Source organism: Pseudorca crassidens, chromosome 3, assembly GCF_039906515.1.
Source record: "Pseudorca crassidens isolate mPseCra1 chromosome 3, mPseCra1.hap1, whole genome shotgun sequence".
In the NCBI taxonomy this organism is placed as follows: Eukaryota; Metazoa; Chordata; class Mammalia; order Artiodactyla; family Delphinidae; genus Pseudorca; species Pseudorca crassidens.
In genome coordinates, this window is record NC_090298.1 from 78,146,595 (window position 1) to 78,169,032 (window position 22,438).

Sequence of the window (22,438 nt, forward strand, 5' to 3'; positions counted from 1 at the left end):
TGATCTTATCTTTTGAAGAACTATGTGGTTTTAGTAAAAAAAAAAAAAACTTACAAAGCTAGATTTCAAGAACATCTGATGAGCTTGGTAATGATGAAGCATGAAAGAGGGTAAATTTGGTTGGCTGACACCTGTTATCACATTCCTGGGTCAAAAGTTGACTCTAGTAGTCCATGTTAATTAAAGGTGTTTCTTAGCCTAATTAGACCTGTCGGTCCAGTGGCAGCGTGATCAAGGAGCTCAAGTCATTTGGGAGGCCCCATCATTGTGGCCAGCCTGGGAAGATTGTCACAAGCCTTCCCTGCAGGACAGACCACTTGACTGCAGTGACTTTTAGGAGTAAGGAATGCAAATTACATATTCTGCAAAAAGGGCACAGGCTTTAGGGTACTGGGAGAATGGAGGTCACACAACTGTCCTCTTTTGTTTTTTGGGTTTTTTTTTTTTGCAGTACGCGGGCCTCTCACTGTTGTGGCCTCTCCCGATGCGGAGCACAGGCTCCGGACACGCAGGCTCAGCGGCCATGGCTCACGGGCCCAGCCGCTCCGCGGCATGCGGGATCCTCCCGGACCGGCGCATGAAAACGTGTCCCCTGCATCGGCAGGCGGACTCTCAACCACTGCACCACCAGGGAAGCCCAACTGTCCTCTTTTGTTTCACAGTTTCTGAATTGGTTTGCTTCCCATTGCAAATAAGACTTAAATTAAGAGTATACCTTGACATTATTCTTTAATCAATTTTGATACTTCCCAGAAAGTTAATTATATTCTACAGGTACTTTTTAAAGAATGATGTAGCTTGCTGGTGGTGGAAACAGTGGGTGGCTAGTTGATATTCCAAGGTGAACTGGTGGGAAATTAGTTCTGAGTAGGCTGTCTCACTGGCATACTAGATTTCTCTAAGCAACACATCTTTATTCTATTTTTTCCTTGATGTTTTTAAAAATTTTTATTGTGGTAAAATACACATAACTTAAAATTTACCATCTTAACCATTTGTGAGTGTAAAGTTCTGTGGAATTAAATACATTCATAATTCTTGTACAACCATCACTACCATCTAGCTCCAGAACTATTTTAATCTTGCAAAACTGAAACTCTATACCCATTAAACAATAAATTTTCATTCAATTTACATATTTACATTTGAATACATAGGACTGTATTCAAGTATCTGTGTTCCTTATCATTTTTTTATTGTATTGTAAGAACACTTAACATGAGATCTACCTCTTAACCACTTTTTAAGTTTATGGTACATTGTTGTTGACTATAGGTACAATATTGTACAGCAGATGCCCTCAAGATTCATCCATGTTAAAGCATATGTCAAAATTTTCATCCTTTTAAAATGGCTGAAATATATATATATTTGCTTATCCATTCATCTTTCAAGGCACACTCAGGTTGCTTCCTGGTATAGCTATTTTTTGAGGAACCACCTTACTGTTTTCCACAGTAGTTGTACCATTTTACCTTCCTATCCTCAGTACACAAGGGTTCCAATTTCTTCATATACTTGCCAACACTTGTCCCACTGCCTTCTGACCTCCAACATCTCTGGTGAGAAATCTGTTTACAACCTTACTGAGTATCCCTTATATGTGATAAATCATTTTTTATTGCTACTTTCAAGATTCTCTCTTTGTCTTCCAATAGTTTGATTGTAACTTGTCTCCATGTGAACTTTGAGTTCATCATACTTGGAGTTTGTTGAGTTTCTTGGTTTATGTTTTTCATCAAATTTGGAAAGTTTTAGGTCATTATTTCTTAAAAAAAATCTTTTTCTCTCTCTTCATTTCTTTGGAACTCTCTCAATGTGTAGGTTAGTCTACTTGATGGTATCCCTCAGGTCCTGTAGGCTCTATATACTTTTCTTTAATCATTTTCCTTTCTGTTCCTCAGACTCAATAATTTCAATTGTCCTATCTTTAAGTTCACTGATTCTTTCTTCAGCCTGCTCAAATCTGCCTTTGAATCCCTCTAGTGAATTTTTCATTTCAGTTATTGTACTTCTCTGCTCTAGAATTTTTTTTTTTTTTTTGGTTTCTTTTTAGGTTATTTATCTTTTTATTGATATCTCTATTTTGTTTTTACATTGTTTTCTTGACTTTCTCCACACTTCCTTTAGTTCTTTGAGCATCTTTAAGACAGTTGTTTTAAAGTTTTTATCTAGTACATCTGCCATCTGCTCTTTCTCAAGGACAGTTTCTGTTTTTTGTTTGTTTGTTTTTCCTTTGAATGGGCAATAATTCTCTGTTTCTTTGCATGCCTTGTGATATTTTAGGTTTAAAACTGGACATTTGAATCTAATAATATGAAAGCTTTGGGAATCAAATTCTCCTCCTTCCCCGGGGTTTGCTGTTTTGTTTTGCTTTGTTTTGTTTTTGATTGTCATAGGCTGTTTTTTTGTGCTGTTTTTTTCAGCCACAAGTGTACACTTAAGAGCTTCTCAGGTCTTTTCTGATCCTGCACTTTCCCTGGGCATGAGCAATCGGTGATCAGAATACAGATCCCCAGTATTTGGAGGACAGAGTCCTTTTTGCCTTTCTGGTTCCAAGCTGCATGCTCTAATGCACAACTGCTTGCTGTGAGTTGGGAACGGGAAATGGGCAGCTGCTGCTGAGCTGAGCCGAAATTGATGGAAATTAACCAAAACTTACCATTTAAATCTTCCCCTGGAAGTTGCAAGTCTTTGATAGACTCCAGAATTTCAAAATAGTTATATCAGACACATTCTGCCAGGGAGATTTTTGTCTCGATGGGAAGATGGATTCCTGGTGCCTCCTACTGCACCATCATCCCAGAATCCTCTCTTTAAATTGTTTTAAGGATTGAAATCCTATTAATGTGATTCTAAAGCTCTGTTCTTCAAGTTATCTCATAAAAACTTACCCAGAAAGCTTTGCAGCTACCATAAAGGGAAAAAAATCAAGTGTCTTTCAGTTAAGAAAAATGTACAATAACTCCATCCAATGAGTACCTTTTATGTAAGTGCCTCCTCAGATGGGAGAGTCATTTAACCCAAGAAGAAAAAGGGTCTATGGTTAGAGTTTTCGTAAAATTTATGGAATTCATTCTGACTGTGGGGAACTTATAGAACACAGAAATGATTTGGTAAAGGCCAACGATGTTCACAGTTGCTTATCGTCCACCTACTATGTGTCAGGTTTCATACTGTGTGCCGTGGACACAAAAATAGTGCTGATAGTACATTTCTGGTTTTTTCTTGCATTTTTCATAGATAAAAATCACAAGCACATCCTAATGACTACTATAAAAGCAGCAAAGTAACTATTGAAATTCTCATGGCATCATCTTTGACTTACAGGAAGTTCAGAAAGCCTTACTGAATGTGGACCCCCTAAGCTAAACATGGCAGAAAGGCAGTCAATGCTTCTTCTGAAAACTGGACAAAAAGAGGGTGTGCCCTTACCCTGCCACCTGGGCATATCCACCAGAATGTTGAAATATTAGAGAAAAGTATATGGAGTTCAGGTGAAATATGGGGATTTCAGAATTATAGTTATGCAGTTAATCCTTAATATGTGTCTTCTTTTATGAGAAGCCCAAAGAAGGTTATCCTATATTTCTATGGTTTGATAACAAATGTTTCTAGAGAAGAAGAAAGATATCATGTATCACACGTTTCATTTACTTACTTTTAAAAAATAATTATTCTCCCCACAACACCTAGCCCACAGTGGCTACTCACTGATTATTTTTTTAGTAAATGAACTCTTCCTCTGACACTAGCCTTCTCCATTAGTTTGGGGTTTTCAGTATTAAAAACAAGTAAAATGGCTAGGATATTCCCTTTGTGTGACTCCAGGGAGGTACATACTCTTGAGATAAGACTCAAAAATTTTTTAAACTTTTTATCACAGAAGAGAGAATAATATAATGTACTCCTCATGTACCCATCACCTTCTATAATTATTACATTGTAACATCGTGCCTATCTTGCTTTATCTATCCAACTCCCAGACCCACCAACACACACATATGCACACACACATGCACCACACCCTGACGAAGTATTTTATAGTATAGGAATTGCACATTAAACGTTATCCCTGTGACCAGCTTGGTATATGTTGTTTGAAAAATGAATTATCTATTCCCTGTGTACTTTGTTTCCTTATTTGTAATATGGAAATATGAGACTAGTATAATACAGTGTCCTGAGACAGGCAAAGTACTAAACATAAAGTTATCAGATGAATCTGGTTCCTCTGTACTTATGAAAAGTAAAACACTAACTTCTCTGCTGTATTATTTACAGCCTTAGAAAATGAAACCTTAAACCTTTGCTTACTTCTCATATTCATTTTATTGTCTCATAATTAACCACAATCAGATTGATGCCAGAGAAGAAGAAGGGAGTGGAATAACTTTTATTGTATTCTTGAAATGAAGGAGGCAATGGGCCAGGCTCCTCATTAATATCAGCTTGTTTCATAAGTAAGCCAGCCCCTGGGGTAGACACCATTACCTCCATTTTACAAGAAGAAAACGGAAAGTTTATATTATTTGCTGAAGGTCACATAGCCTTTCAGACCCACATTCCTTCTGTCTTATTAGAGTTTGTCAGGGAATGGAATGCAGGGAGTTGGTTACCCAGGTAACAGAGAGGCTGGGAAGCCAGCTGGGGTGGATGAGGCAAAACAGAGATTAGAAATCTCAGGAAGCTGCTACCATTCCAAGACTGGAAAGAAAGAGGGAGAAGCAGGATCACCCTGCAGAAGCTGAAAGCACTACTGGCCCATCCTGCAGGAGACCCTACTGGAGGGAGCCAGTACACATCCCTGCTACACCAACTGACCAGGGTCAGGGCAAGGAATCCACCTCAGGGCAAACAGGTCCACATCTACACCAGGGAGACTGTCTTAAAGCAAAATCAGCTTTACAACTTGGGCCTCTGTTTGTTTGCTGAACAGTCTTGTTTCAGAAAGCAGAATACATACAAAAATAGATTTTAAGGGATTTTGCAGGAAATATCAATTTGCACATTGTCTCTTAATTTTTTAAGCTATTTTTTTCAACTTTTAAAATCTTTTATCTTGTTTACTAACCTGAAAAGAACGAATGTACTTCTCAGGGAACTTTTAGAGGTTTGTGGAAATGCAGTCATTCAATTATGAATTATTTGTCACATCCCCACCACAGGACTAGAAAAAAAAAATAATATAGTTTACCATCTGGGGACTTCCCTGGTGGCGCAGTGGTTAAGACTCCACGCTCCCAATGCAGGGGGCAACTAAGAGTTCGCATGCCACAACTAAGGAGCCTGACTACCGCAACTAAGGAGCCAGCGAGCTGCAACTAAGGAGCCCACCTGCCACAACTAAGACCCAGCTCAACCAAATAAATAAATAATAAAATAAATAAATATTTTTAAAAAATTTACCATCTGGTTGAAAAGGCAAAATATATGTTTATGAAGTAATCAGTAAGCAGGAGCGTATACAATAAAGTGCTAACTTGTTTGCTTTACTAAGAAGCTAGAGACTAATATGCAATATGAAGGTATGGTGTGCCATTAATAGGGCTAGTCAGGAAATGTTGGGTTGAACACAGGAGAGTGGGTTCCTGCATTGAGCAATCGGTTTACCCAGGAGGCCCCGAGCTGCGCTGGCCTGCCTGACCTGGGGAAGCTCCCATGGGTGCCGACTCAGTGGGGTGATTGGAGGAGCAGAAACCTCCACTTCCTGTTGTGGTACCCACAGATCTCCTCTCCAAACAGTGGTTTCCAATCCTAGCTGCATATTAGAATCAACTGGGGAAGTTTAGGAAAATATATCTGTGCCCACGCTCCCCCTGAACAAACTAAATCTAAATCCCCGGACTCTGGTTTGAGTGTTTCCAAAAGTGCTCTGGGCGCTTGTGACCTGCACTGAAAGATTAGACCCGTAGCTAAATGAAGGCTTTCTGATCCTTAGGAAGCAACCCACCCACCCCCTTCCCTTGACAAGCCTTTATCTCTGTGTGCAGCGGTGGAGCCGTGAGGGAGCTGAGCTGTGTGCACTAGAGTCCAGAGGGCACCAAGATTTCATTGCTTCGTGATTTTGCCACAGCTATCACTGGACATGCAAATATTGACCTCTATTGGCATTCTCCAAGTTGCAGAAGGAAAATCTTCAAGCTGTTTTCAAATAACCTTTCCTGTTTTCTTAAACAGCTTTATTCAGACATAATTCATAAAATATCATTTCATTAATTCATTAATTCATCAATTCATTAAAACATACAATTCAGTATTTTTTAGTATATTCACAGGGTGGTCCAAACATCACCTCAATTTAATTTTACAATGTTTTTGTCACCCCCTAAAAGAAACTCAGTACCTTTTTTGAAAAAAATTAAGCAGAGGCATTTCAGAAGCACACTAGCTTTTGGTGCTCTTTCATAGCTGAGCTTGGATTTGCAGAAGCTCATTTTTTGTCTGTCTTCTTTCTTATTTAATATGTGTAGAAGTTTGATTTTTATCTTATCCTGTGATGTATACCCTTGTCTGTGCATGTATCAGGGTGTATCTAGGTAACGATGGGGAGGGTGCCCCAAATGCTCCAGAGTGGAAGACTGGCGCTGGCACAAATCCTTAGCTGGGTGAGAGCAAAGCTCCAAGCTTTACTGCTCCTTGCTCCTGTTGATTTCCTGACAGGTTTATGCGTTTGCTATGGCAGAAAATTTTATGCATATTAATGCTATCTTCTAGAACGAGGACAAAGGACAGCTGTACTTACCAAATATGTATTGATGCCAGGAGGTGGAAACAGTTTGGGAAATTATTCCTTTTTAGGCAAGATAGCAAAACTTTTATCTGATATCTTCCCTTCCTCTGAACTCCTGTCACTCCATTCCTTCATCTATCTTCATCTTGGCTCCAGTGTTTCCTGTCTTCTGGGGCCTTATCCTCCCAATGAAATGTTTCCTGCCTTAGGGCTGGTATCTTGCACTTCCTGTCTTTGCCTCCTCTCCAGCTTCTAATACAGAATGAAACTTATAAGCCTTGTGTGTCTGATTAATTTTATAAAAACAAACCAGTTTTAGAATAGGAAGGTTTTGTTGATTTGGGGCGTTGTTTTCTCTTTTATAGCATTGGATTGAGACTTTCTTGATGGGCATCAAAAGTTTTTAGCTAGCTTTTGGGGCTTCCCTGGTGGCGCAGAGGTTGAGAGTCCGCCTGCTGATGCAGGGGACGCGGGTTCGTGCTCCGGTCCGGGAAGATCCCACATGCTGCGGAGCGGCTGGGCCCGTGAGCCGTGGCCGCTGAGCCTGCGCGTCCGGAGCCTGTGCTCCGCAACGTGAGAGGCCACAACAGGGAGAGGCCCGCATACCGCAAAAAAAAAAAAAAAAAAAATAAGTTTTTAGCTAGCTTTTAACTAGCCTGGTCTCTGGCCCACAGACTTATAATCCTGATACATAATGTGACTGAGGAGGATCTTACCTTTCAGATCCTTATTTCTTTACCCATAAAACGAGCTGCCAGTGTGTCCCTAGAATTTCTGTGGCAGTAAAGGAGACCACATAGGTGAAATGCCCAGCACTGGGCTTAGCACAAAGGAGATGCTTAGAACATGTTAGTTTCTTTCCCCTCTTACAGAAAAGTCCTTCCCAAATTTTTCAGGTTTGGGGTTCAGTTCCCAACCTATCACTCCTTCCCTTCTCCATGTTTCTCTCACCTCTTCCCAACCCACCAGCTATGTGTAGTAGTAGTAGACGAAGTTTTCTGTCTTCACTCTTTGAAAGACTTGCTGCAGGTTCCTATGCTGGATCAAATTTGACATATATCATTCCCAAACATTTCATTTCACCAGCAGAATGGAAAGTATGTGGAAAGTACTCAGTTATTCCATGAATTTAAAAATCAGTCACCTTGAATTTCAGTGAAAAGCTATAACTGATTTTATATCATTAATAGACTCCTGAATATTGAGTAAGCCCCAAGAAATGGTCAGGGCAATGATTCATTTATAAAGTCGCTATTTACTGGATATTGAATGGTATTAGGTGATTCTTATTAATTCTGTTAGAGTTTTGTTGGAGTGATGATGTATTGTAGCTTTATGTAGGAAAAAGTCCTCAAATTAAGGAGATGCTTGATGAAATGTTTAGGGGTAAAGTTTCAGGATATCTGCAATTTACTTTTAAATGCAGGTACATATACAAATATAGATAGATCTTTGTCCGTAATATAAGCAGATATGGCAATATACGGCAACAATAGTTAATAGCTGTTGAAGCTAAGTGATGGGACTATTGACATTCATTGTATTATTCTTTCAACTTTTCTGTATCTTAGAAATTTTTTATAATAAAAAAGCCAGATTAAAAAAACTGGAAAAATATGATCCATACAGTTCCTAAAAAATGTTGCCCTTTCATTGTGTGATTTTTATGTCATTATATCATTATGCTTACTCTATTGAGAGCAAATATATCTTTTGAAATTACAAAATACCAATTCTTATAATATATAATTTTTATGTTGTCATTATATCTCAACATTTTAAAAAGCATTTGCTATATATATATATCACTCTCAAACTATTATTTGGAAACTGCATAATTGTGAGGGATTTGAGCATTTCAGTGGAAGCAAATAACTGATGATGTTGGTTAACCTGGAGGACTGCAATTTTGAAACACCACCGGGAAACAGCTTTATAAATGTTTTTAAGTAAAACATCTATCTACCTGTATTTTAGAGAGAAAAGGCTGTCTGCATGTTTACTTTAAGGTAATAAATCATAATATATGTTTGCCAACGAGCAGGAAGCGGAGTGGGACCTTGCAGAGAGCATGGAGCCTTGCTCTAGACGAGAGCCAGTTGCCTCTTTAAGTTTTCTCATTTGTAAAATGGAATAATCATATTTCCTACAAGTAAATGAGGCACTCAAAACAGTATGCTCAGTGGATATTGTTGTTATTAGGTATTACCTATATCTAATCTGAAAAAGGTATAGAATTGGTGATAAGAAATGAATGTGATATCAGTTCTAAATTTACCAGCTCTGGAAGGAGACGGATTGGGTAAATCTGCGTCATTGTAGACCCATCCCTCTCAAATTCTCTCTCCAAATGTTGAATAATTCTTCTGCCTACTCCAGCCTTTAAGAATCTTTTGCTTACCAATTATTCTAAAACTTATCAATTACCATCTAGCTCTGATATATATATATGTGGGCTTTTAAATGCCTCCTGTTTTTTCAAGATCCATTAATTACTCAATACCGATTGCTCTCAACTGTGGACAAACTCTTGACTAGGACATCTGGGTTAAACGAGCCCTGCAGAGAGCTTCATTCACCAAGCTGCTGTAGTCTGCCTGCTTTTCTGTGGGGTCTACCCACTAATCCATGAGAGGCTTTTGTCTGGGGAAGAATTTTCCATTCATGAAAGTGATTTCTTTCTAGTTTTTTATGCAAAGAACTACTGAAAGATTTCACCCACATGTCTAATATTGCTTGGCCTTTTTCTTTTTTTTTACAAAAATATCTGTTGTTATGATCAAAGGGAATATTATCTTATTTCATTTATCATAGTATAGTGACAAACAATAGATTTGAAGTCAGAAAACATGCTCTGCAAACTTCTCATTTACTAGGTGTATGTCCTCACTAAAAGCACATCACATGACTTTTATTCTTAGTTTTCTTAATCTATGAAATCACACGAGCCTCTTTTTTTGTATCAGATAAAAGTGTATATGAAAGAGCCTTGTAAATAATAATGATAAAAATTATTACTATTATTGCCATTCTTTTTAATTCGAATAACTTAAAGTGTCCTACATATTCAGGTTGTGATTCAGCTCTAGAGAACATAATGGGATTTTATGTTTTGATTTAACTAAAGGTGATTGGGGTCGAACCCAATGGTGAGCTTTTTATTTTCTTATATTTAGATTTCTTTTCCCACTTTCTTGCACATCCCACATGTGCAAGAAATGAAATAATTCTTTTTTATTTTTTTATTTTTTATTTTTTTTGCGGTGCGCGAGCCTCTCACTGCTGTGGCCTCTGCCGCTGCGGAGCACAGGCTCTGGACGCACAGGCTCAGCGGCCATGGCTCACGGGCCCAGACGCTCCGCGGCACGTGGGATCCTCCCGGAACGGGGCACGAACCCGCGTCCCCACCATCGGCAGGCGGACTCCCAACCACTGCTACACCAGGGAAGCCCTGAAGTAATTCTCTGTACCCCCTTTTCAGGAACATACGATTTTTTTTTATTTCTCAAAAAAATTCAATAATCTTCATGGCTTCTTTTATCTTATCAAAACAAATGAACATGTGAGCTATTTGAAGCTTTCACGTACCACGTAAAAATATTTCCTTTAATCACCAGTGTTCTAGTGAGAAAAATAATTCTGTTTCAGAACATAATGAAATTCTAAAGCCATAGTTAATGAAAGTTGCAGGTATGGTCTTTCCAGTGCAGGATTTATCTTTCTGTGTTGGTAAATACTCAGACAGAAAGAACTCCAGAGAATTTCCAAGAGCCATTGAAAGTGATGGTTGATAAGGGGTGGCCCTCCCTTGAGTTCATGCTGAACTGAGGCTTAAGTAATGGCGTAGGCTCAGCATGGTCCTCAGACATCTCATCTCCATGAGGAGCCAGGTGTCTCTTATGCTGGCAATTTGGGCTTTAAAATTCCATGAGACATTTTGTAGGAGACGAGATGCCACCTTAGCATCACCATCAGATCTGTCTGGTTAATTACAGACTGATTTTCTGCATCCCAAATGAATGTCTGTAGCTTCCCTTAATTTTTGAAGGCCACCTACGTTGGTATCGAATTATCAACAATTCTCAGGAGGAAGATGAAAGGGGTCCTTGTTTTTACAGTCTATATATTTAGCCCTTTGGGATTAAAGTCACTATTATATTATCTTGTATCACCTCCCTCTATTAAACATTATCTTTTTAAATACTTTTATAGCATGCCGATGGAAAAACCAGTGGATCGCCTTCAAAGTCAGGAGAAAAGAAAGGATCAGATGAGGTAATTTCCACAATACTGGGTTTTCATTTTCTCTTGTTTTTAAATTGTGAATTCTGTCTTGAAGTAAATAATGAGGTAGCAAATATCTCCTACTGGAATATTGGTAAATTTAATTTTAACTACGATTTGATTTAACACTATAAGTGGAAATCATTAAAAATAAATTAAAAAAATAAAGTTCCTTGGAGAGGAACATCTAGAAGTTGTTTCCGTTCAGGAATAGAACTCAGTTATTTAGGGTGTTTTCCCTGTAGGAATTGGTGAATCTTAACTGTTTTTTGTTTGTTTTGGTGAACGAAACATGTAGGAGGGGAAACCAAATGCTATAGTTGAAAAGGAAATCTTTTTTTGTTGTTTTGTTTTTTTGTTTTTTTTTTTTTGCGGTGCACGGGCCCCTCACTGCTGTGGCCTCCCCCGCTGCGGAGCACAGGCTCCGGACGCGCAGGCCCAGCGGCCATGGCCTACGGGCCCTGCCGCTCCGCGGCACGCGGGATCCTCCCGGACCGGGGCACGAACCCGTGTGCCCTGCATCGGCAGGCGGACTCTCAACCACTGCGCCACCAGGGAAGCCCCAGGAAATCTTTTTTTATGAGAGTCACTGTGAAAGGAGGGCAGTGATAACCTAGATCAAACCAGTTATTCAGGTTCATAAACAAAAGGGAGAGAAAAGGACTATTTTTACTTGGATCCATTCTGTGGAAATACTAGTAAAACCAAACCTCCTCACTTTGAGATGTGTTTTCTTTGAGCCTGTGAATTTCTTCTTTCACTGAATGATGCCTCATTATGTGCACTGTTAACATGGCCTGCTCTCCATGGAAGAGTCATGTGAAAGTTCTATCCTCCAAAAGGGTACTGGGCTTGCCTTCCTTTTGCTGCTTTTCACATTTTAAATCTCAATGGAACATTCATCTTCATTCAGTAGAAATTGTTATCATTTCCAGTTTGTAAAAGAGCCAGGTCCTGAAAGGTAGCTGGAAATTTAGAAAGCAAAAAGTGATCATTTTATTTTTCTCTATATTATTAACGTGTTTCCAGAAACCTAGAATCTAGCTCCTCTTTCTGCTTATTTGCTGCAGTTTTGAAATATTCAATATATTTCAATATATTCAGTATGAAGGCCATTATGACTAGAACTTGCTATGAATTCTGCACTAAGATTTTGTCCACAGCTGTCTATTATTGTTTCCATTACCAACACCCATGAAAATATATTTTAGATTATTTCTTACCACGCAAATTTGCAGTAAGATTTTGTACCCATGGAAGGCAAGATTTCTTTACAAAGTAAAAATAAACTTTTATTAAGATTTTATCCTGCTTCTTGGTTATATTATTTAAAAATTTTTTCCATGGGAAGAATACCACATTTTTCCCCTTTTACTAGCATGAAAATCTATATAATATCACTCAGTTCCCCATCAACCCTACTCTTTAAATATATTCCCAGATATCTATCAAACTATCAAATAGTTTCCTGTTTGAAAACTATAGTGTCTCTTTTTTCTCCAGACTAGGAAATAATGTTTTTAGATGTTATTCTCTATTAATATTTATCAAGTTTAAACTATTTGCACAAAAAAGGAAATCTTCTTTTCCAGTACAATCAAGTGGATAGTGACCTAGTTCTTATAGGATTATTCTCAACAATTATGTTATTATGTGGAAGCTTAAATATTATGCCTTGAATGTACAGGCATTGTTGGTTTAGGCAACAACTGCTTGCCCAGTGATAGGTCTTTTATATATCCAGACTATAAAGTGCCTTATTTTCATATTTATAAAGGGCCTGGGAAAACTGATAAGTAGTCCTGTTATCAATGCAGCCAGGGGAGAATTTGAAACTTCTGTGTCAGTATGATGACTGTACTTTCAGTTTTTCGAAACTGAAAGGCTGAACTTCCACCTTGAGAGAAGAAAGAAAGAATTTTTCTTTTCTTTATCAGCAATTCAGGCAAGTCTGACATTGTTTCATAACACTTCTGAGAAATTCAGATTTACAACTCTTGCACTTGTGCCAGAGCCTGGTCATGTTGGTCTGTTCTGCTCCGTCCCAGCTGGCAGAAGAGAGGAGATAGAGGCTTTGCCCTGCTATCAGGGCATAAATCACTGCAGAGATTCAGATAGTCTGAGACTGAAGATTGTTTATTATCTCACCAAATTCTGCCCAGATCTATTTGATAGGGTGGACAGATGTGTGGGTATGATAACTTGGTAGTCGAGTTATATTTCCGATATGGTCTGTCTCTAAAGGATCTCTGATTCTTTATGTCATGTGCAGTTAAGTCATTGATGACATACTATGGCCCTGGAGACAATTCAAGGAAACCATCCTACATTAGACGTTATTTTAGCCTTTATGTTCATGATTATAAAACCATGTGCAATCTGGACTTGTAATCTGCCTATCCTACCACCCACAGTTGGCTGCCATCCTCTTAAGATTACCAGAGAAAGGTTTCCCAAAACTGATTCTTTCTCCCAAATATTTTCTCATCTACTGCTCTGTTGAACAAGAAGTAAGATTAAGAAGCTTAGTTCGGGTTTTTGGTAATCCATTTTCAAACTAGCATGTGCCTCCAAAGGGTGAATAATTTGTTGTCCCCAAGCATATGCAAACATACTGGTTAGGCTTCCAAGGACAAACTCAGGCCTTTGAAACAAAGTCAGTTTGAAAATGTACTTTCTATGCTCAAGGGTACTTCTCAGTGTTTTTTCCTTCTCCCTTTATTGTTCTGCTGCATTTCATTTGGAGATGCAAGAAAAAAGGTATAGAGGAGGGCTTCAGGAAGATTTAACCCAGAGTAAAAATGATTAGGGTTAGGCAAGAACCATTATTATATTGTCATATGTAAAAATATCTGGGGATGAATGCAGCTGTGTGAATTTCAGAGCTCTTTTTCTCCTGCTACCATAAATAGCTCTTACTTGTCTTGAGTATGACCCCTATACAACCACTAAGTGATCCTAGGAGGTCTGCAGCAATTTCAGTAGACTCTTGCAACTAAAATATCATTTGTCATATTTCATTTGCAATATAAACGCTTGAGGATGGAGTTGAGTGTCTATGAGAATTTTTTTTTTTTTTTTTTGCGGTACACGGGCCTCTCACTGTTGTGGCCTCTCCCGTTGCGGAGCACAGGCTCCGGACTCACAGGCTCAGCGGCCATGGCTCACGGGCCTAGCCTAGCTGCTCCGCGGCATGTGGGATCTTCCCGGACCGGGGCACGAACCCGTGTCCCCTGCATCGGCAGGCAGACTCTCAACCACTGCGCCACCAGGGAAGCCCAGCAAATGTTATTTTAAGGGGTGATAGGTTATTACAATCTCTTGTCTGTTTTAACTGTGGGGAGTTGATTGTGGCTGGACAAGTTCATGTCCCAGTGCCAAGAAGGAGGCAAAGCTGAACAGGTGCCCCAAGGGCAGTCCCACCTGGCTTACCTAGAGATCCAGAATCCCCTGGGTGTCTGATCTGGAAGGCTAAACTCACTAAAGGAAGTTCCAAAATCCTTTTCAACTGTAGTTTCCCCATTGTTTAGTTCTAAATTTTGATTTATTTCTTCATTGACTAGAATATTTTTAAGATAATTTTTTTCTGCGAAGGAACACAGATGGTGATTTTCTGTGTCTGTGTGGATCCTAAGCATGTTTTTCTGCTGGCTTCACACAAGAAATTAGTACAAAATTGTACATTTTTGAGTAACAGTTCTGTTCCCTTGAAGTTCAGTACCTGTTGCTCCATGGTCTTCTGACTTTTTGTGCTATAGAGAAGATGTCTGGGGAAGCCTTATATTTATTTTTAGAAAGCTTGTTTTTCCTGCTTCGGTGCATGTGCGGTTTCTTTTTCTTTTATTCTTACAATTTAGAATTTAGTATTTTCTTATGTGGAGCCTACCAAATGGGTCTACAAGAGCAATCCATGAATTTAAGTTCAAAACCTACAGTTAAAATACCAGACATTATATAGACATTCAAATAGCCTATTTATCCTAAGACATGTATTCAGGTTGAATTCTGAGAAAAATGCGGGTAGTTTATAAAATTCAGGAGAAAAATGCTTTGCCATTCTGAGACCACAGTGAGAGCATCTTCTTTCTCACGTGCTGTGGAAGCTTTGAAGAGCCACACTCCTAATCCAGTTAGCCTGCCACCCAGTCCATGGTTCCCATGGAGGCAGCACATTGTAGTGGCTGCGTGCAGACTCTATAGAGTCCCACTGCATGGACTTGCTCCCAGCTCTGCCACTTCCTAGCTGTGTGTTCTTGGGCCAATTACTTTGCTTCACTAAGGGTACCTTCCTCATGTGTAACATGGAGATAACAATAGCCTCTGCATAAGTTAATGTGAAGATCAATGAGACCAAGCATATGAAGTGTCCAGGACAGTGCCTGGGACACACGAAGTGCCATATAGATGCGAGCTGCTATTATTGTTATTATTATTACTACTATTATTATTGTTGTGGCCTTATTATTAGTACTATTACTAGACAATGAAGAGAACTTTGTTTAGCAATAAAAGTGAGCCCCTTATTGATTTCTAACCAGGACTCAAATTCTTTTGTTGACTACATATTGCCAAGCCTTTCCCATTAAAAAAGGAAGGAAGTTTGGTAGTTCATTAAGCTTAGTAGTCCTTTTGTTTCAAAACAACTCTGTGTAACACCCAGAAACATATGCCAATTGCTAGAAAGTACAGTCCCTCTTTAACAAAGAATATGAAAATAATGTGCTTTTAGATTAAGAATCTGTGATATATAAAATGTTATATAAGTAGTAGGGAGTAGCTAATAAAAATAGTTAAGCATTTTGCCTCTATAAAAGAACATATAAATATATGAACATTATATCATGCAGCAATAAAATACCCTTCGTTCTTGCACTTTGGAGTAATGAGCCTAATTGCCTAAGATCGTAGGTCCCACCAAAATTGTCTCTGAAGAGTGTACCTTATAGCATAGGAAATTGGAATCAAAGTTAACAAAATATCAAAGGAATTGAATAGGAGTTAAATTTATTGACTTTAGAATAGGTCATAAGTCCTGGAAACCTGATGGACAAGTCAATTAAATATGAGTCCTGAAATATCCTGTTTTAAAGTTTTTATTTTTTCAGTCTTACCTCTAGACTTTATTAGCTTCTCAAAGATACAGGAATGACTGATTCAAGAGGGATGAAAGGGATGATAACCTGAAATTGTGCCCATAGCAAGATACCTGTGTCATCTAAGGACTGAATATGTATGATTTCTGTCATAAAGTCAATAATATTTTATCATATACCAAATGTACATAATAGCTTATTGGCCTTCCAAAAACAGTTCATTCGTGAAGTCAAAATCTCTCAGCAAGTTGCCGTCATAAAGTCTTTTATGTTTCAATCAGCATTATTACAGAATGCTTGGTGAATGTGTAGAGCACTGATTTAGTGTCATAAAAAATTATTAAAAACTCTCTATCCCTCACCTTCTAGGACATTATGTGAGATGATGCGGTGATTCTCAAGTTTTAACATGCCTAAGAATCACCTGGAGATAGGATGAAAATTTCAGACTCCTGGACCCCATCTCCAGACATTCTGATTTATCAGATCCAAGATGGGATCAGGGAATCAGTATTTTTACCAGTCACCCCAGGTGACTCATATCTTCTGATGGTGGTCTTCTGAGCACATTTTGAGTAACACACATAATTCTTATGGCGTGCATAACACAGTTCCTGGTACACATGAACTTTTCTTCCTTTTTTCCTCTTCTCATTTCCTTTTTCCTTTATTTTTAAAATGCCCCCCACCAACCCCATCCCTTAGCCAACTCTGCTTTACCGTGTCCTGGGGACAGGGTGGCTCTGAAGCACATCAAGGGTGCTGCAGTTTTAAGGGATCATTGAACCACATGGGAGGCTTTGGTTGCAGGGAGCTGGTACTAACCCTATTTCTTCCCACTTCTCCTAGGACCTTGTTCCTTCAACTATTCCCTCATTCGTTTTACTCTTTATTTAATGACTCCTCTTTAGACTACTTATCGGTTTAGTCTTCCTCATCGTAAACCATTTAAAAATATTTCTTTTGAAACTGCTCAAGCTCCCATTCCATCTTCCTTTCTAACCCTCACTGCCAAAATTCTTGGTTGAAATTATCGAAGAAAAGAGTGTAGAGAGAGAAGAGAGAAACTAAAAGCAAACGTTGATAAATGCCAGCATGGAGGATGTAGGAAGGAGAAACCAGTGAACAAGTGAAAGAAGAAGCAGCTAAAGGGGTGGGGGAACCTGGATGTTGCAGTGCCATCTGTGGGGAGGCTGGAAGAAGGGTCTAGGCTGATAATAGTTCTAGAATTGTGAGGGCTGAGGAAAGTTTCTTGTTTGGAGACTGGGGTATTGTAGGTTCCCTTGGGAGCTGTTCCTGTTATGATTAAGTGGATTGAGTAAGTGGGTGCTGAGTAAGTGGAGATTCTGCATAGATGACTGTTCTCTTCCAATGTACATGCATTTATATAGCAAACATCAGATAAAGCAAAAAAAAAAAAAAGTTGAAATCAGTGTTCATTTACACAAAAAGAGATAAGTGTGACCAAGATGGCATCACACGGTACAGATTTCTTGGATTGTTTGCCAGATGTTCACAGGTAAATTGATTCATTTATCACAATATCAAATAAGAAAGACATTATTTGGAAAGCACTCTGGAGTGAATTCTAAACATATGTGTATCTTAATCATTAAGAATGTAGACTTCCTGGTTAGTTTTTCACAGTAAGGTTGGCACCCCTGTTCTCTTTCTTTTGCAGATCAAGCCTCTTACTCCTAAGTGGTCTAATTTGAGCTCAAGATGCAGAATATTTGGACTTTAGTACATTGCAGAAATATATCACTCTGAAATCTGCAAATACAGTCTCAAAGAAAACACTTTACTTACAGGAAACTGAGCGCTAAAGTGATCTCATATTCACATTTCAATTTTGGTTTCACTTAGTGCTTGGGATAAAAATTACTTCTCTGAATACAATTTTGTTACTTTTTTCTCAGCTTACTTTCTTAAAACACTGAGTAGACTCAGTAAAGTCTGAAACCATACATCTATTTCACTGAAAAGTGAAAGCCGAGTAGAAAGCTGAATGGCTAAATTTTTAAATAATGCATTTAAAAAATAATGAGGGGGTGCTTCCCTGGTGGCGCAGTGGTTGAGAGTCTGCCTGCCGATGCAGGGAACACGGGTTCGTGCTCCGGTCTGGGAGGATCCCACACGCCGCGGAGCGGCTGGGCCTGTGAGCCATGGCCGCTGAGCCTGCGCGTCCGGAGCCTGTGCTCCGCAACGGGAGAGGCCACAACAGTGAGAGGCCCGCGCACTGAAAAAAAACAAAAAAAAAACAAAAATGAGGGTTCTTACTACCAGCTATGCGATGAGACGTTGCTGAATTGCTTGTTATATAGATCTGGTAATAGCTGTCTTACTTTAAACATACACTTCAGGGGACACCCAGTGGTTAAAAGGAGGAAATTTCTTGTACAGTGTTCAGTTGGAATAAAATATTTCTTGCCTCAGCAGTGATAATACCTTGCCGACTTTGTTTTTCTGAATGAGCATATGTTAGGAGTGTGTGTGTGTGTGTGTGTGTGTGTGTGTGTGTTTTAAGAAGAAAGGGCTTTGATTTTGACTTTTATATAAATTTCTTCAAATATTTGAAAACTTAAAAATTATAAGATTAGAAATGTTAAAAATATGATTAAACTTTTCCTTTAATGAAGACATAAATGGTATTTAGAAATGAGAAATAAGTGACTGAGAGTCATGAATAAGAAAAAAAATTTAATCTTTTTGACCAAGAAATTCCAATTCTAGGAATTTGTTTCAAGTACATAATCAGAGGTGTACTCGATAGCTATGTACAAAGATATTCTCCATAGCTTTATTTATAATAATAACAAACTAGGGGAGAAACAAGTGTACAGCCATAATGAATTGGTGAAATTACAGCACAAACATAGTGACTAAGGCATCTTTAACACCATGCTTTGCAGAACATGTAGCAGTGGAGGAACGTGTTTATGTTATAGGTAAAGAAAACTGATGAAAGACCAGCAATTCCATGTATTTAACAGATTGTGCATATTTATGTATTTGCATAAAAATAGAGAAATAACTGAAAGTAGTTGTCTTGATTGGTAAGATTTGGAGTAATTTACGTTTTCTTCTTACTACTTTTCTCTTTATTCTAAATGTATTTTCTTTTAATCAGAGGAAAAAGAATAATAAACAGCATAGATAGTAAAAGAATAATGGAAGAGAGTGTTTTAACAATGATCAAAACTAAATCTATGCATCTGTCTGCTTAGACCTTAAAGGGAGAAGTGTTTTACATGTGCATCTTTTTCCTTTGGAACCTTCCAGAGTAAGGCGGCTGCCGCCACCGTGTGTGTGTGGGGGCGCGTGTGCATGTGTTTGACTAGAAGTGCATCTCTTAGATATGGACAGAGAATTAGGATTTAAGCACTAAGGCAGCTTAGAGGGCAAGGATTTTTTTTTTTTTTTTTTTTTTTTTTTTTTGACTGCGTTGGGTCTTTGTTGCTGTGCACGGGCTTTCTATAGTTGCAGCGAGCAGGGGCTACTCTTCCTTGTGGTGCTTGGGCTTCTGATTGCGGTGGCTTCTCTTGTTGCAGAGCATGGGCTCTAGGCGCGCGGGCTTCAGTAGTTGTGGCATGCGGGCTCAGTAGTTATGGCTCGCGGGCTCTAGAGCACAGGCTCAGTAGTTGTGGCGCACGGGCTTAGTTGTTCCGCAACATGTGGTATCTTCCCGGACCAGGGCTGGAACCCATGTCCCCTGCATTGGCAGGTGGATTCTTAACCACTGCGCCACCAGGGAAGTCCCAAGGATTATTAATTATTTTTAGCTTATGGTCCCTTCAAAATCCGATGAAAACTGATCTTTTTCTCTGAAAAGGACATACATATGTGAATACAAGAATGCAAAAAAAAAAATGTGACGTACAACTTAAAGAGGTTTAGAGATACACACCATCCCCACCCCTGAGGTGGGGGCAGTCTTGTCGAGTAGATATATTCAGGAGGCATCATCTAATATTTTCCCAGTTGGCTTGTTGTTGATGGCTGAAATTCCACCGTTAGCAACTTCCTTAAACTTTGAGTTAAGCATTGCCTTCCCTTGGGTCCTCTTTTAAATTGTGGATGTTCCTAGGAGGGATAATATGTTAATTATTAACACTTTGGTGAGAAGTAGTTTAATAAGAGGGAAAATGAATTATGTAAGAACTACTTTTATAGATTTGTTAAAGGTAGTAGAGAACTATCGATCATTTGATTTTGATAGCTAACACATATGTAGGCATTACACACACACACACACACACACACGCGCGCGCACACACACACACACACACCTTACAAGCACCCCATTCTCCTGATGAGGAAATTGAGGCACAGCTTGATTAAATGACCTGTCCAGGGTCACACAGTTATATAATAGTGGAGCCAGGATGGAACATATTTTCCAGAGTCCATACTTTCAACTAGTATCCAAAACTGTTCATAAAATTATCTATTTTCAGAATTCTACTTAAAGCTAACTCCATAGACTTTCTTACCACTGTTGTCAATTTTTGTAACTCACTTCTCTAACTTTTCACTGCCTTCTTTCTTCCTTGTATTATACCCTCTTTTTACTCAGGAAGATCATAAAACAAGGTTAAATCATTCCCATTCCTTTGGATCTAAAATGTAAGTGTAGGTACAGCTGCTCCCTCCTTACGGATAGTAAATGAGGCAGGGAAGGAAGCTAAGTCACAGCAGAGGTAGAGCCAGGAGAAAGATAGCGTTCTCCTGACTCCCAGTCAATGCAGCCATCTCGAGAGTAGAAAGACATGAGATAGACCACTTCAAGGACTTCCAGTTGGAGATAATGAATGGCACTGAGTAATCAGGAAAAAAAATTCAGTGCTGGCCACCATAACGTGTGTTATTAAGGGCTTTGTGGAGGCGACGTTTCATTCACTGAGTAAATTTCTATGTTAGGTTGTGAGTTAATAATAAGACATCATTATGACCTATTTATCAGTGTTTCCCAGGGGACTAACATATCCTATTTACCAAATTGCATTGGGGGTAGCACCCATTTATACTTCCTTCTGTAGTCATAGCAACTTGTACTTGTTTGTAGACTACTTAGAACCATGGTGTAAACGAACATTTGCGAATAAGAGTCACAGCCTTATGATTGCTAGTGTTGGGGTATCTGACCTCCCTTTGAAAGACGTCTTTTCCTAGATACTATTTTCCAATAAAGCATGTGTTTTCATGTGGAAACACAATATTTCTTTTCATTCTAGGGGGTGACTATTAACTAATGGAACTGATTTGTCAACAAATGTGTCAAAACATATATTTTAATGAGAATTCTTATCCTGAAAAATACTACATTTCATCAAGCCTAGGACACCACTGATCTAAAAATGCACTGATTAGAAAATGCTAAGAAAGAAAAAAACTGTCAGCTAAAAATAATGTTGAAGCTTCTGAAGACCATTCAACAAACAGGATTTTAAAAATGGCTTGAGCAATTATTTGAATGTGTTAGCTACCAAGTTGAACCCTTGAGGGTTTCGATGTTCATTTAATGCAAACATTCTTGTGTATTTGTGTGCTCACAAATTCTGTCAAATATAACATCTAATCTGTTATGTAACGGATTATCTCAAACTGGAGAATCCCTAGCCTGCTTTCTCTTGAGGGCTATTACTTTGGTGGAAATGTGGACCAGCTCCCTTTCTCACACTTCGGGGTGGAGAAGAGAATCGCTGGATTGGAACCTTCAGGAACTCTTTGACACCTTCATGGCAGGGAAGGGCACTGTGTCTTAGCTGGGGCAGAAGAACTCTCACCCACAGGTTGACTTCATTATCACTGGAATCTTTGGGGGATGGGAATCTAAAACCCAACTTGACCCTTTCTTCGTACCCAGCTCCTCACTCTTAAAAGGTATTTGTTGAGCTTCTTGGATTGGTGAGTTTATAGTTTTGATCAAATTTGGAAATGTTTTGACCATTATTTCTTCAAATATTTTGTTTTGTCTCCTCATCTCTCTCTTCTTTGGAGGCTGCGGTTGTATATGTATGGGCTGCTTGGAGTTGCCCCACAGCTCACTGATGCTCTGTTCCCTGTCCTCTAGCCCTTCACTCTCTGTTTCATTTTGGATAGTTTCCATTGCCAGATCTCCAAATTCACTAATCTTTTCTTCTGCAATGTCTCATCAGTTCTTAATCCCAATGTATTTTTTATCTCAGACATTTTTATCTTTAGAAGTTTGATTTGGGTGGTTTTTAAAAAAATATTTGCGGGTGGTTTTTAAAAAAATATTTGCTATGTCTCTCCTGAACATACTTTTAAAAAACTTTTTCTTTTGAAATAATTATAGATTACCAGA

The 22,438-nt window shown here is 38.8% G+C and overlaps 1 protein-coding gene across 9 annotated transcripts in view; it reads left to right on the forward strand.

The window, feature by feature from the left end:
- Positions 1–22,438, forward strand: part of CAST (calpastatin) — a 129,036-nt gene that overhangs the window by 4,268 nt on the left and 102,330 nt on the right. For 6 of the 9 annotated variants that reach the window (XM_067731299.1, XM_067731302.1, XM_067731295.1 and 3 more), the window contains exon 2: positions 10,946–11,008. The exons of the other annotated variants lie outside the window; for them this stretch is intronic. Coding sequence is in view for 4 of the 6 variants with exons in the window: in XM_067731295.1 (XP_067587396.1) it covers positions 10,946–11,008 (63 nt within the window). In the remaining 2 variants the exon portion in view is untranslated. The remainder of the gene's footprint in view (positions 1–10,945; positions 11,009–22,438) is intronic. 9 annotated transcript variants of the gene reach the window in all.